Source organism: Lepisosteus platostomus, chromosome 17 (assembly GCF_059453375.1).
Source record: "Lepisosteus platostomus isolate fLepPlt1 chromosome 17, fLepPlt1.hap1, whole genome shotgun sequence".
In the NCBI taxonomy this organism is placed as follows: domain Eukaryota; kingdom Metazoa; phylum Chordata; class Actinopteri; order Semionotiformes; family Lepisosteidae; genus Lepisosteus; species Lepisosteus platostomus.
Genome location: NC_142627.1, coordinates 6242258 through 6258153, shown reverse-complemented (window position 1 = coordinate 6258153; position 15896 = coordinate 6242258). Strand labels below are relative to the sequence as shown.

The following is a 15896-nucleotide window of genomic DNA, read 5'->3' as shown; positions in this document are numbered from 1 at the left end:
CGAGTCCCGAGTGACTGACTTGTATCAAACATTTGCATATACAGTGCCCATTCATGTGGCAGCTCAGTGCAGTGGTGCACAGCTCCAGTCCTGGAGGACCACAGTGTCTGTTAGCTTCTTTTCCTTCTCTCGTCTTAGTGTCCTTGTTGACTTATTACAGTAGGTGAACCAACACTTTTCTAGGGTCTCCAGCTATTGACGATGTACCCAGACAGTCCCTCCCCTCCCCAGTCCCCAATCCTGCTTCCTGCTATTTATATAAAAAGATAAATACATACATGTTTAAATATTTTAATAAAGAGATACACAAAACTCTTATTTTAACTCAAGATGAAATCTAAAGTCAGTGGGAGAGTAGATGCTTAATTCAGAACTGGAGGCCCGTCCCGCGCTCACCTACGTCACAGGCCATCGGTTGCGAGCTAAAAGTGATCGCGGCAGAGCTACACTAGCTTGGGGAAAAAAGTTAGCCGGTGGGGGAAAATGGCGAGCACGAGCAGAGGGAGGGACAAATTTAGAAAATACTACGGTGGGGGCGAGACAAGAGGGAGGATTCAAATATGGCCCTTAAAGGGTCTTCTGAAAGGTTCGTTGTAAAAACCAGGAGCGAAGAAGAAACGGACGGGTGGTGATGTCTGGGACAAGAAGGGCTGTTTCATCACCTCAGCGCTGCTCCCTGCTGCCACCAGTACACACAAGAACCCCCCCACCCTGTGACCAGACCTAGAGAACCTGCGAGACTCTGGCCCTGGATAAGCACCTGTAAAACCTTCAAGCCACTGGCTCAGAGGAACTGGGAGTGTAGAACCCCTCACTACGTCCCCTAGACAAGCAAACTAAGAAAGCTTTGCAGGAGGTGTATAGCGAGAAGTCCTGTTCCCCGTTGCAGTGAAACTCTGATTGATGTAGCAGAACAGCCTTGTGAAAACCCCAGTTTAATTTCAGTTACGTTGTGTAGCTCTGCTGCCAAGAGAGAAGAGAGGGTTTTTTTTCTGCAGACCTTGTGCCACGATGTTGTGAAGGAAATGCTGAGGAGTGCCTGCAGGAGTGGTTACTCCTTTGTGTCCCACTTAGCGCTCTTGTTTTTGGTCTCCACAGGCCGCCATTCGGAAAGAGCTCAACGAGTTTAAAAGCAAAGAGATGGCCGTACATGAAGAGAGCAGGCAGTTCACAAGGTAGGGATTTGCACTGGCCCTCCAAGCCGGGCAGCAGGGCTGTCCACTCCTGGTCCAGTGACGTCTTGCTGTTCTTTCAGCAGCCTGTCCCCTAGCTGAGTTTATCGTCCGCCCAATTAATTGATTTTAAATTGATTTAATCTCCTAAAAAGTTTCAGATTTCAAATGGGACCTATGGCTGTACAGAGCCAATTTGGAATGTCTGTACAGTTAAACGTTCAATAAAATAATCTCTGAGCTCAGGTAAAGTATAGTTTAATTGAAGATTAGATTGCAACCGGGAGCTCATGTCAGTAGGATGTTTTTGTCTTTTCTGACTTGCAGATCATATTAAATGACGTCCTCAGAAATGTGGTGATCGTATTGTTTTCCAGGTATCATCGCCCCTGACCGCCTGGGGCGGAACACAAGCAGTCTGTGCTTCAAGACTCTGTCATGCATCACAGTGCCGAGCCGAACAGCCCTAGAGCCAGGCTTTGCCTACCAGGGAAGATGGTGCCCAGGACAGATCCAGCCTCCTGTGCCCAGGGCTGGTATTTTCTGTGCAGCTGTGGAGAAAGATTGCTGGGCACAGCACCAAGTTGCTTAGAACATAACATGCCTGTGTTCAGTTTTTGTTACATGCTCTCCTGTGCACCATGTAATGTGAAAGACAGTCCAGTTTCCTTGAAGTTCTCAGGATCTTTGCGCACAATGAGAAGAAAGCTGGGCTTTTAACACATCTCCCAGACCTCATCCTTCTCTCCCTGCACACACTCAAACTTTTTTTGTTCCACGATAAAACTCAGCACTGTGGAAGGATCCAGTGTTTTGAAAATATTGTCATCTCAGTTGTATTTATGGGCCTTTTGTGCTAGCTGAAATAGTCTTGGAATCAACATGCATAAGCGAGACATGGAGTTCATCTTCTGTTAAAAGAGCCCAGACAGGGGTCAGACCAAGCAGAGAGGTGGAAGATTTGGTCTAGGGTAATTTTTTCTTATGTGGTGTGCTTCTTAACATTGCCAGTATTCATAATTAATCTCAGTAACCATAGATACAGTATGCACTTTCTCAGAAATAATGTAAGTCCTGTGTATCTGGCGTCATAGAACTTTCTGTATGTGTGCAGCGAAAACACTAGATATCAACACCTCCGAGGAGGTAAAAACATATTGATTTTCTTTCCTGTGCAAGCCTGCCATCCTCCCTCTTTTCTTCTAAAATTAGAGTTTCCAGAAATGGTCCGGCTACTTATTAAGATGGATTGTAAATAATAGATGGTATCTGGCTTAAAAGCACCATTATAGGGCTCTGGAATCTCCCTTCGGAAAGGACGGAGCAGATCAATATCCTGTCTTGTTTGATACCGTAAATAAAGCCTCTAAGAATTGTTCTTGGGCTGTTTTCGGGAAATGGAAAAGGCCAAAACTGTTTCTGTGAGCCCTGCAAGAGTCATGATTGGAGTTGCATATGTGAGCAGGAGGAAATATTTCACCACTCCTGCCCCTTTTCCCCTTGACAGTTACCCTTGGCGGTCAGGTTTATTTTTTTAATGCTCTGATTTTTTTTAATGTTGCCCTGATGGAGTTTTAATGACATCAACTGAGGCCTAGGTGATATTTTAGAAACTGTAAATGTAATTTATGAACGTAATTATTTTTAAATTCTATGTGTCCTGTACAGAATGTATATAAACTTCATTAAATTCTCATTTACCTTCGAAGGGAGTGTACTTGTAAACAATTATTATATTATGTGAAAAATCATCGAGTATTTTTTAAAACCTACATTGTTACAGTATATAGTGAAAACATTTAAAAACACAATTGCATATATTACTTTGTATATAACACTGTATTTATTTCTGTGCCAGCTACATTGCAGTGGAGCAGCTCTTGAGCTCTGATAAACAGTTCTTTGATGGACGTGACATAGTTTCAAAGCCTTTCTCCAAACAGTCGGCAGCCTCAATTCACTTGAAGTGTGAATGTGGAGTTTCTGTGAAGAGATTTCAGAGGGCTCTGTTTTATTTACTTAATGTTGTGAAGAGGCATCAAAAGTATCATGCAGACATAAAATATGAAGTGTCCCACATTCCAGAACTACACATCTTAAATATTTTGCATGTAGCTGATGTTGAAGAGGGAACTGGATTGTGTTGGAATGACTTCTTCATCTCGTGCAGAATGCCCTTTGTTAAAAGCCGCTTAACATTGATTTGTGTAAATTCACTGCAAAACATTAAGGACACTTTGTATGTTAAACTTTGCTGCCATTCCACGCTCTGGGCTGTCCACGTATTGTAAAGTGTGTTTGAGTTGCCAATTGTAAACCTTTTTTGTAGAATTTGAGGCACAGCTGTGGTTGTAGGATGTTTTACTGAAGCATCAACGTACTGTGTCCACTGCACAGTGTAGTATGAAACTACCAAATGTACAATAAAAGGGTTTTACTGTAACTTTTGTGTGTCAAAGCTGTGTGTGGGTATTGCTTCTTACCTTAAGCTTGTTTAATTTTCTTTAGAGGGTGGTATTTAAGTAATGTAGTAGAAAATTGTTGTCCTTTGTTAAACAACATCCTATGATTATATACAGTATTGTAGTACAGGGGTGGACAACTGGTTCGAGAGGGTTGCGGTACTGTTCGAATAACAGGTCTTTCACACTTGGAAGCTCAGTAATCCCCAACAATCAACTGATTTAACTTCCATTGGTACAATATGAGGAAGGCACTCATCCCTGGAACCACAGGGCCCAAGTAGCACAGGTTCTCTGGATGGAATCCGGAGATCCAGAAATGATCTCAGGACCCAGGCGCTGTGAGGCCGCAGTGCTCCAGCATGCCACCTGGAGCTCCCCTGTGACTGGCATTGTTCACTGGTCAGGCACATCTCTTCCCACAGGGTCCCTCAGTACTGTACATCCAGGAGCTGTCACCCACTGTGTCCCCTAGGTGCTGCTCCAGCTGCTCACTGCATGGGGGTAAGGCAGAGAATTACTAAACCAATGGAGCTACAGGGTGCGAGTCTCAAGAAACCTGAACTGAAATTTAGACAGGAGGTTTTAACCTCTACCATATGATATATAGAAATGCTCAGCTTTAGACCTCTATTAGGACCCTGTTCTGGGAACTCTCACACCTGATGGTTCTAGTTTCCACCAAGCTCTTTGCTTCATTGAACTAATGAGTTGGTTAATAAGCACTTTTCTCAATACTTTTTTTATGCTCAAGCTGCAGATCTTAAGATAAAGTATATCCAAAACACAGGAGGTTAAAAAGCAATGCCCAGCTGTTTTAGGATAGAGTTCAAGTGAATCCTACTCCCAGCTTGACTGGTTCCTCTGAGTTTTTGGTTCCTCTCCTCCGTTGTCTTCTGGTCTTTTCTGTTCTGTATTGACTACACGTACGGTCACTTGCATTGTAAAGCGCCTTGGGGCAAACTTGTTGTGAAAGGCGCTATAGAAAAATAAATTGAATTGAATATTAACGTTTCTACATTTCAAAACACGTTTTTCCATTAGTAGGAAACATTTAACTGTTCAGTTTTTGAAGATGGGTCTTTATCTTAGGCCAGAAGAGGGCACTCTAACTGTTTCTACCATGTCCGGCATAACTATGGATATAAACAGACATTGACTGTCCGATCACTTCAACAGGTAACCAAATAACTGTGCTCTTAGACCAACATATCTCTTCCATTATTTCAACATCGTGATACACTAACTGCCACAAAGCATTGTTAGGTGAGGAAAGGTAATGAGCACAGGATATTAACAGTAGTACATGTATGACGAGAGGCTATAGGTTATCCGTAATGTCTACAACTAAATGGCATTTCACAGGAATGACGAAGTCATGCATATTCCAGTATTCCAGGCATATCGGTCATGTTATGAGAAATACGATTAGCCTCCAACATTGGAAAATAGCATTATGATATACTAGAAAACAGATGTGATTTATTTTTTGCCAGCAGCCATATCATGCTGTAACACACAATGTATATCCACTGAAGCTCAGCAGGTGTGAGCCTGGTCAGTACCTGGATAGGAGACCTCCTGGGAAAAACTATGGTTGTGGCTGAAATTGGTGTGAGTGGGACAAGTTGGGGGCGCTCACCCTGTGGTCTGTATGGGTCTGATGCCCCAATATAGTCACAGGGACACTATATATCCAAGGGCGTTTCTCGAATAGAGTAGGGGTGTTACCTCGGCGTCCTGGCCAAATTCCCCCCTGGACTTTACCAATCACGGCCTGCTAATAATCCCTGTCTCTGAACTGGCTTCATCACTCTGTTCTCCTCCTCACTGAGAGCTGGTGTGCAGGGAGTGTACTGGCGCACTGTGGCTGCCGTCACATCATCCAGGTGGGGCTGCACACTGGTGGTGGTGGAGGGGATCTCCATTACCTGTAAAGCGCTTTGAGTGGAGTGTCCAGAAAAGCACTATATAACTCTTAGGAACTATGATGACATCTATGGGAAGTGTAGTCAGTCTCATTATCACCATCATCGTCATTATTATTATTATTATTATTATTATTATTATTATTATTATTATTATGATCTCAAAATCATTTGATAAAATCGCCTTTTCTGTTCATTTTACATAGCCTGTATAAACCGTCACTACAGGTCGTTTCAGGAAGGAAAATTCAGAAAATTGCAAAAAATCCTGTTTCAGTACCCTGTGCGTAAACTGTCGTACAGTATTATCACTTGGAATACTTATTTAGCTTTTTTGAATGTTTAGCGCTAACGAAAAATAGTTAATCCTCCCCGAAAGTCTGCTTTATATCTTTTATTTCACAAATATCCCTATCGCGTATCCAAAAAAAAATAATTCTGAGAAGGATGCAACCTAATGGATATTTACTCTAGATATCAGGATGAGCCCTTATTGTTCCCCTCGACACTTGAACAGTTCTGTGCTATAAAGGAAAACAAGTTTCAGTGGGCCAGTAAGTAGCAGTTCCTTCGGCAGCACTATTTTCAGGAGTAGGATTGTCAATCCCAGTGTCCTGGATAAATTCTAGTTCAAATATTGAATTTATTTGCTCTGTAGTGGGATTCTCCCCTGCGTTAAGCACTCTGGGATACTATGGAAAGAATGATTAGACACTATATAGTTGTAAGAAATTAATATTTCTTTTGAAAAAACTCGAATCTCTCTTATAGCCTATTTTATTTTCAGTGTATGCATAGTTGGTATCTGTTGCATTTGTCACGTGTAATCCTGTTTTGTACATTTCACCGAAACCCCGTCAACTGGATTGCATGAATTTGATTAATATGTCTTGGCAAGTGTTCATCCGAAGGTCTATTTTCGATTACTTTCGTCTGATGGAAAGTACCAAGTGAAGAAAACATTCTTTTTCGAATATTTATATTATTTTATTTTGAGACGCCACAAAAAATGTCCTATTTGAGTGTCTTGCTTTATTGTTATGGCAACATTTAAGATGAAGGCATAATGGCTCATTTAAAACGCCTATGGGGACGCCGCAGCTACACGAATGAGATGGTCTTTTCCGTAATGGCGCTGGTAGCGTGTTCCAAGCTGGGGTGCAAGCGTGGTTTATACGCGTTTTAGAGTAAACGAAATTAATTAGGAAGATGTCTGTTGTCATTTCAGATTAAGTTACCTGCGAGTCAGAAGATACATCCACTTCTCCCGTAGTTGCATCTCTCTGGAATAATTACAGAACTTCAGCAAAGGCATGGTATGAATCTTTACCAATTACGCTTTTAACATTTGTTTTCAGTTTCTCTGCTTGTGTTGTGTTCGTTGTGTTGAATTTATCTTAACTGGGTTTAATGACCTTTGCTGCCCAAGACATTCCACTTTGGGTTAAACATTCAAATAAAATAAAACAGATAATTCTGAATTTCATTATGTGAGGTATGAAATCCATTCCTAATGTGTTTTAATAAACTGGGGACGTCGTACGTATTTATTTTGAAAGCCTCACAAGAAGAAGAAGCCTTTCATTGAGAAGAAGAAAGCAGTGACCTTTCACCTGGTGCACAGGAGCCAGCGAGACCCCCTTGCCGCGGATGAGAAGGCACCCCAACATGTGCTGTTACCTGCCTGCAAGGTGAGCCTGTCACTTGTCTTCTGCATTTCCTGCTTTGTTCCATTTCATTTATACGCCATCAAAAAGAACTGCCAAGGAGGAGTTAAAAGTTAATGTACTAAATTATTTATTGATTGATTGATTGATAGATACGTTATTGATCCCGTGAGGGAAATTGCAGAAATTCCTAATGCAAGAAATTGTATGGGGCTAATAAAGTGATGTTATGTTTTTTTTTAATGTACTAAATGCATTAACAGAACGCTTATCAAAACTTTACCAGAGGTAAAGACAGCTCTACTGTCTCACATATCTTCAGCCCTACTGTGTGTAATAACAACAGCCAGTTTTGCACAACTTCAGTCCTTAAAAGAGGGAGAACAGGCTTCACCAAGTCACTGCTTTGAGCTCCCTGTGTTCTCGCATTTAACCGAAACTTAAGTAGCAAAGAAACTGTAGCAAACAAAAAGATCTGCAAACGACAATAGCAACTGTGCCACAACTTTCTCGTTTTTGAACAAATTATTGCTTGCATTTTAGCTAATGCTGTGTTTTTGTATTCGAGAGATCAGTGTGTAAAAGGAGGTGATTCACGGAAGATCTTTTCTTTTTCCAGGCAGATGCAGAGAAAAGGAAGGAGGAGCAGAGGGAGTATGGGGTGTTTTTTGATGACGATTATGACTACCTGCAGCACCTCAAAGAGCCCTCCGCCTCCACAGAGCTGGTCTCCTCCAGCAGACCGCACACAGACGGGCGGCTGCTCGTCACTGAAGGCGGCCCCGTGCAAGAGGAGGTCGAAACCATCCCTGTAAGGCCCTGTAACACACTGCTACAGACCAGCTATCTAATCAGTGCTGATGCTGCAGTGAAAGCATTCGTTTAGTCTTTTTATTTTTTTAGGTGTCATATGTTTTTCTAGTAAGAAAAACTATCAAGGTAAATGTCCAAAAGTGCTTCCTGCAATAATATAATTTTTCTATCAATCAAAAGTACAATGAGCCACCTGGTCTCAGAAGAGTATATGAGGAACCTGTAGCTACAGCCAGGGCTCAAGGATGGCACAGGTATTTCACACCCGAAAGGAGAAATCTTCCCTTTTATAACCTTCAAACTGCTGGGTGTCTTTTCGCAGGCCGTTTCCATCAACCTGCCTTCCTCTGTGTTTGCCTCGGAGTTCGAGGAGGAGGTGGGACTGCTCAATAAAGCGGCACCAGTTACAGGTACGACGCTGTGGCGAGGGAGCTGTGAGCGATGGGAGTGCAGTTAGAGCTGGTTTTGCACGGTGTGACTTGACACTGGCGGAAGGAAGGATACGGGGCGTGGAAATGATCCATAAACGGATCGAGTATGGCAGGAGCCAGTACTAGCTTGCTGGCAAAAAAGGGAGCACTTTTAGTTCTGACGTAGGAACCTTTGGAAACCATTAAATATCCAGCTACAGATGGAACTAAATTAACTGGAGATTAACTAGTTAGAAAATCGGTATTACAGCAATCATAAATCGGATAAATCCACTCAATACCACTCAATGCTCCCTGCGGTATAGCTGGAGAGGGCTGTAGTGGCTTCTCTAGAAGATGTCTTTCTGTATAGACTTCATCGCCTCCACCCCTGGTGCAGTGCAGACTAGTGTGTCGTAGTGGCGTCTGCGCGGCAGTCACCCTGTGCTTCTGTCTCCAAGGCCCTCGGCTGGACATGGATCCTGACATCGTGGCGGCTCTTGACGAGGACTTCAACTTTGACGATCCGGATAACATCCTGGAGGACGACTTTGTCCTGAAGGCGAACCAGCCTGGGGGGGACGCCGACTTGGGGTACGTCTGTTGCTCGCTTATCGCTCTCTGTGTCGACCTACAAACCACGGAGCTTGATCCCACCCTCCTCTGTATATCTTCCCTGTCTGCCTGTGTCAGCGTGGAGGAACGTAAGAGCACTAGAAGGGCCCTTCCTTTGCTAGTAGCTTTTTGACTCAACGATCGATCTCATCCAGCCATTTCTTGGAAGAAGCCATGGCATTGGTTTCAACACTGCTGAAAAGTTTGTTTCCAAAAACTGCCTCCTGTTCTCAGTTTCGAAGGCACTTATCAGTAGTTTCCATGCTTCTCTGTTATCTGGTTCTCTGTTGGTTCTGAATAAGTTAAGGGATCCCAGCCTTTTCCAGCAAGTGACTGGCAGTAATGGGGTCCCTGTCAGGAGCAGCGCAGTTCTAGGTGTTGATGGTGGTTTTGCGCCCCTCAGCCCCATGCAGTGCCCCATGGGAATGGAGCTGATGTCCCACATTGGGTCCTGACCTGTGCAGGCTGCCGTCTTTCAAAAGTCACGCTTTTCAAGACTGAGACAGAAGCTGCGTCTTTCGTTCGGAACTCTGCTACAGGACGGAAAGCCTGACGGAACTGCAGGGCGATACAGGACATCCAAACACAGTTGCTGCGACCCATGCTCGAACCCATGATCGCAGAGCCCTCGGATGAGCGCCTTTATCAATTGAGACACTCAGGAGGCCTTGTTGTAAATTCTATCAATTAAAATTCACTTAATTTATTGGTTTAAAGGAGGTGAATTTGATATGAGTGTGTGTGATAAAGTTAAATATGAAATCCTGTTTGTTTTGTAATTGGGCTGTTTTGTATTTCTATTAATCTCGGTCAAAAACTTTCAGATGGGGAAAGTGACTCTCATCTGATTTAATTGTTCACCCACTAACAGGAAACATTAGATTGTAATGCTAGGGATTAGGCCCTCTTGAGAGAGGTTAGTCTCACCATGCTGATAACGTGTTGTTGCGGTAGTAATCCTACTCAATAAGAGAGAAACCTCAGGTTCTGACAGCAGAGGAGCCAGTGATGCAAACCTCCCATAATCCCATAGACAACTGAACACCTCATAGTCAGAATCCCCTGTAAAAGGTTGGTCAGGATGAGTCTGACTGAGACTACTGCTGTTCACCCACTGACAGAAAAAAAACAGCGAGTCTGCCCTCATCACTCATTTGAACGCTTCTTCACTCGTACCCTCAGTGGCTCTGGCGACGACGACGACGACTGGGAAGACGCAGATGAGGGTGAGAGCGGTGAAGAGGAGGACTACAGTTCGGACGATCTCCTCTCAGATGACGAATGTCCGCCGTTGGAGAGCAGAGCCGAGGGTGTGAAGGAGTTCCTGTTCATGAAAGAGGAGACCAGGAGTCGCTTCACGGAGTACTCCATCACCTCATCCGTCATGAGGAGGAACGAGCAGTTGACGCTTCTGGACGACAGGTTTGAAAAAGTGAGGCCAGCTGCTGTTTATAAAGACGATCACCAGTCGTGGGGTGGCTGCGGTGCTGGTAGAAGCCTTTAATTTGCTTTACATCAGTCAGCCTCAGTTCAGCCTCTATCCAGCCTTCTTTGCAGTTGATTACTGAAGACATTCATCTCATCAGATGCATTACCTTTATACAGGAAATTAAATAATCAGACCAAGTATGTAACTCAGAGCTCAGGTAGGACAAATACCAGGAGACATCAGACTCATCAAGAAGGGAGTGTGACACCCCTGTCTTATACAGCCAGACAAACACGTGCTTCAAGTAAAGGAGACTGTTGCAAGTATTATGTAGATCTGTTGCAGTGGATATTTCCTGTTTGGCAGGAAATCTATACTTAGTTTAGATTGCCCATGTAATTATTTTATTTTGGTTCTCGTGTAAATCAGTACTACTAATTAAAACTTTGCAGGATAGTGAAAAATGACAGTATTATTAGATAACCAGTATAAAGAAATTGAATGGGTCTGAGGGGATTTTGTACAACTGGGACAGATATTCTTGTGTGTAATACAAAACATCATGGGAGCATTTTATAATTAACTGAAAATTTGCAGCTTAGTTTTTGAAAGGATACTGAATGTATATTTGCTCCAAATCTCTTGTGGAATCTTTGAATTTTAATTTGCTATTGCCAAAAGCCTGTTGGTTCAGAGAGTGAGCTGCTTGATAATAAAGATAGAATTTTGTTTCTGTTTATATTACAAATGCTTTCAGCTCGAGATTTCAATTAGCTCTGCACAAATACTGTGTGAGAGGAGCAGGAGAGTGAAAGTTACTCTTATCAGTGCTCTGCCGAGCTGCTGCTCTGGTAATTATTTCTGAAAAGAGACAAAGCAATAAAAGAGGAATTTATCTCACACCTTATTGCTTTCTCCGGCTGTTTTCTTTGGCTCAAAGAGAGAGGACTGAGCTATAAAACAGTCATTGTGAAGGTGCATATCTTTTCTGTGTAATTGGATAAAGTTTTTTTTTTCTGTTTCCCCACAGTTTTATGAGCAGTTCGACGACGATGAGATCGGGGCTCTGGACAATGCAGAGCTGGAAGGGTTTATAGACCCCAGCAGCATGCGACTGGAGGAAGTGATTAAGGACTACTACAGACAGAAGGAGAAAGAGTGAGTGGCACAGTCCTCCTCTGAAGACTGGTTTTCATCCTGCTTTAAAAAAAAAAAAGTTTTTGGAGGATATTTTCCTCATTTTAGTTCCGGTAAAGGGCATTTGCAGTGTGCAGATCCTCAGACGCAGTTGCCTTTCCTCCGTTCCTGTTGTTCTGTTCTGACACAGTTGCAGTTCTGAGGGGAGTGTGGGGAGGCTGGTTTCCTCTATTCAAGGAATGTGGTCCACTGGGGTGTGGAGAAAACAACTTAAATTTAGTTGGTTTCCATTCAAAACTCAGAGCTTTCTTGCAGTCTGTGGCATCTTTGTCTATGCAGATGCCAGAAGCCGGACGATCTGGGTCCCAAGGAGCTGCCAGTGATGAATGAGGACAGCGAGGAGGAGCAGGAGGAGATGGAGACTGTGGTGGTGGAAGAGCCCAGGGAGAAGTGGGACTGCGAGTCCATATTGAGTAGGTTGCTGATTGTGTCTCCACTGACCCGCTCACAGCTCGCTGTTGCAAGGCAGAAATTGCTCTCGGCTCTGTCTTGTCTCTTGCTAAATTCAGACCTCAAATGTTTAAAACAGTTGCTTTCAGAAAATGGGGGGGCAGATTGTTCCCTGGAGCAATCAGCTTTTTGAAATCGCCCTGTTAAAAGTGCTTCCAGGGCACTGCATTTCTGGCTCTGATTGCATAGAGGATCTCACACAACAGGCAGAAAGTGTGCCCAGGGCACTGGGTTCCCTTCAGGTAAGTGTCATGAGCTCATGAGCAGGTACGTGTCATGAGCAGAATTGTTCTCTGAATTTGTCTCTGAAAAGTCACAGTTTGGAGAGTTACTGATTAGCCACCCTGGGGCTTTACTTACAGGATACAGTTAAAAAAAGCATGTGCAGTTTATTTTTCCTGTGTTAACAGTGGACTCTATGGCTCATCACTGTACTTCAAGGCAGCAATCAGATTAACTGAGTTATAAAATTGAAATTGCTAACCTTGTTTTTTTATTTCAGGTACCTACTCTAACCTGTATAACCACCCAAAACTCATAGAGGATCCACCAAAGGTGAAACTATTACCAATTTATTTTTACTTCTGTTGCTGGTTGCTTAATAGGTCTCATAGGTCGTTTCATTTTCTATCATTTCAACTCAGTGTTGGTCAAAATACTGATAAACAGACGTGCTGCAAACCACCATACAGGTCAAAGTCAGTGCAATGAAGCTGCAGTTGTAAAAACCTTGGTCTTGCCTTGGTTTGACCCTAATGCTTATCAGAAATACTGGTTTAGTTTAATATAAGACCTGCAATGCAAAGCCATTGTTCTAGATGTGAAACTGACTGAAGTGAGATGATCTCTGCTTGCAGCCAAAGCCCATCAAGGTGTCCAGCAAGACTGGCGTGCCTCTGGACGTTCTTCCTCAAAGGGGTCTCACTGCTAAGCAGGCTGAGCGCATGCAGATGATCACGGACAGCGACCTGCCCAGAGTCGGCATGCAGCCGCGGCCCAGGGAAGAGTCCAGGGAGGAGAGAAAGGCCAGGAAACAGGCGATAAAGGAGGAACGGAAAGTGAGTCGCAGCACCAGCTTTCTTAGCTCAGGCATGCAGAGCATGGTTGGGTGTTTCATGTCTTAAGAGGCTGAGCTTCATCATTTGTGTGTTTCACTAAAGACAGGCCTAAAATATACAAGTATTGCTGCCTGTCTTGCTAGAATGAAGGTATGTTAAATGTCCATACAGTTAATCACCTGCACTTCCTGTCTGGTTTTGGTGTAGTGCACAGGTAACAAAAAACTTTCCCGTGTGTTCGGAGGACTTCTCAGATTTCATTTTACTGCAAAATGCAGACATTTCCATGAGTAAAACACAAGTTAATATAGTGACATTTCTGCCTTGTGCTCCTAATCTTGTAGCTGCCAAATACCCTTGCAAGAATTAATACTTCTGTTTTCTTTCCTTTACAGGAAAGGAGGACAGAGAAGAAAGCAAACAAAATGGCTTTTAAACAAGAAAAAGCCAGGCAGGAAAAAGAACTGTTGAATCTCAGAGCGAACGTGCAGGGCCTCAAACTCTCTTGAGCAGCAGGACTGAGGGAGCTCATGTCAGACTTCACAGGGGGAAGCAGACGGTGCTCAAGACCGTCTTAGACATCGGTGATTTTAATGGTCAGACTGCGAGTATCCAAAGAGCTTTACCTCAGCTGTAATGCCTGTATTTTTTTCAGATAAACACTTCATGTATGCAGTAGCAGCTCCCGGTTCTTTATGCTGTTAATTAAGAAAATACCAGTTTCTTCAGGGAGCTGCGCTTTGTGTCAATAGCGTTCAATTCTCCAGGGCCACACGTACTTGGCAGGCTTTCTGTCCTCATTGGATCAGTTACTAACTGATTTAACGACTTTAGTGACTGAAATAACACATTTTGAAGGTTTGCAGACATAGATTCAGTGAACAGACCAAGAGAATGGTGCATTTTCAGTGGTTGTAGGTGTTGAGAAGTTAGGTTGAGGTGAATTTAAGATGAATTTAAGAATTTCAGATTCTTGCTGAAAGTTCTGCGGATCAGATGAAGCTTTAAATTTGAGCATTTCCACCTCTTCGATCATGTATGAAGACATTGCCTATTTGTAAAAGGTAACTTCCTGGAACTCCCGTTAAGAAGATTACATATATATATATATCTTGAGTTATTTCTCTGCAGATTATCTGAGTGAGTCAGCAAAATTCAAAAAAGCTTTGGATGTAGTTATTTTTCCAGAGTAATACATTTATTGTTCTATTCAGGTTTGAGTCACCCCTTTTGGGAACATTCTATTTATTTGCAGTTTGTGAAAAATGTATTATATTAGGTCTCTGGGGCAAAACATTCAATTACTGATTTTTTTTACGTGGTTTAAATTGATGTTCTTGACTGTCTGACTTCAAGGTTATTAAATGTGCACAACTCACAGAAGTGCAACATACAGTATTTCTGAGCAAAACTGTCAGATAATATATATGATTCTGAATAAACATTTCCAGAGCCCTTGGAAAATATGGTAAACACCAATTCATTTTAATCATAAATCTATATTATATTTCAGTCACTGCATCATAAGAAAGAAATTACATGAAGTGTTTATTAAAGGTCCCTAACTTATTGGGCATCTTTACACTTCATCAATTAATTTCGAAATACTGGCAGTGCTTGTTCAGACAAAGCAAGATCACAGGGAACATAGTCCACATTCTCTGCAGTGAAAACATTTGATCGTCCCAGAAGTGGCTTCATGTTTTATAAGTTCTCGATATTGTACATTTGCCTTTCTTCTTTGGCTCACTGCAGTTGGTTATATTCTCTGAGCCATGTTCACGTGTCAATATCGGGGACAAGCCAGCTTGGAAGCTTTGTCAAGCCTTTGAGAATTGTCATACTTTCATCAGCAAGTGACTGTCCCAAATTCTGTCTGCTTGAGGTGGATGTCCAAGCTTGTTTGGACAGATTTGCAGATGTATTTTGCAAGTACTAGTTTCTTTAGCCTTTGTGTGAAATCGGTAAAAACAGATATGCGAGTTGTCTCCCCCTAAAGCTGTTTCACAGTTTTTTTATAAGAGTTTTTAAAACAGTTAGAATTGACTTCAGTGAGCCAGGTTTTTGGAAAGCCTGATCATTAACAGAAAAAGGAGACTTAACAGTACCTGAATCCTGTAGACCCTACTTCTGCTTTGTCAAATCAATATTCAGTCTGCAAATGTGTAGAACCGTTATTTAGAGCCAAGTTTTCTATGAATTATTCTTTATGAATTGTGGTGTGAAATGCTATAAGGTGGTACTGTATTAGCAGTGGCAGTGTAATTCTTAAAAGCCATGTAATACAGCCCAGTTCGTCCAGTTCCCTGTGGATTAAACAGGTCCCCCATTCCTGCTTCTGGTGGATCATACACCTGCCAGTTCTTTGTTCCAGCACAGCTCTTGATCACAAAATTACTTACAACTTAACAGAATTAATCTGAACTGTTTGATGGTTTTTCAGGTTTGAAACTTACCGTTATACTATTGCATTTCCTAACTTGAACTTTCGAATAGGGAAAGAAAATTGCAATCATTTCATTTGAGCAAATTATTAGTTCAATCAAGGGTTCAGTTCAGTAATTTAGCTCGAGTGGAATGAAAACCAGCAAGTGTGTGGTCCCCTGACTGAACAGTCAAATTGATGGACCTCTCCACACATTAACCCATCCTGTGACTGCTGCTGTGTTAGAGCTACAAAACACTGGATACTGCA

General features: G+C 42.6%; 2 protein-coding genes across 7 annotated transcripts in view; both read left to right on the top strand.

The window, feature by feature from the left end:
• The window catches only part of phactr2 (phosphatase and actin regulator 2), a 72555-nt gene extending 68940 nt beyond the window's left edge, over nucleotides 1-3615 (top strand). For all 6 annotated transcript variants that reach the window (XM_088610127.1, XM_088610132.1, XM_088610131.1 and 3 more), the window contains 2 exons: nucleotides 1099-1175; nucleotides 1550-3615. In XM_088610127.1, coding sequence (XP_088466253.1) covers nucleotides 1099-1175; nucleotides 1550-1565 — 93 coding nt within the window. In that variant the 3' untranslated portion in view covers nucleotides 1566-3615. The remainder of the gene's footprint in view (nucleotides 1-1098; nucleotides 1176-1549) is intronic.
• Nucleotides 3616-6581: 2966 nt separating this feature from the next.
• ltv1 (LTV1 ribosome biogenesis factor) lies at nucleotides 6582-15561 on the top strand. Its single transcript, XM_088610134.1, has 11 exons — nucleotides 6582-6878; nucleotides 7122-7253; nucleotides 7849-8040; nucleotides 8365-8452; nucleotides 8914-9046; nucleotides 10250-10499; nucleotides 11527-11654; nucleotides 11973-12106; nucleotides 12646-12698; nucleotides 13001-13201; nucleotides 13597-15561. The coding sequence occupies exons 1-11, from the start codon at nucleotides 6876-6878 to the stop codon at nucleotides 13708-13710; spliced, it is 1428 nt and encodes a 475-aa protein (XP_088466260.1). The 5' UTR covers nucleotides 6582-6875; the 3' UTR covers nucleotides 13711-15561.
• The last annotated feature ends 335 nt before the right edge of the window (nucleotides 15562-15896 follow it).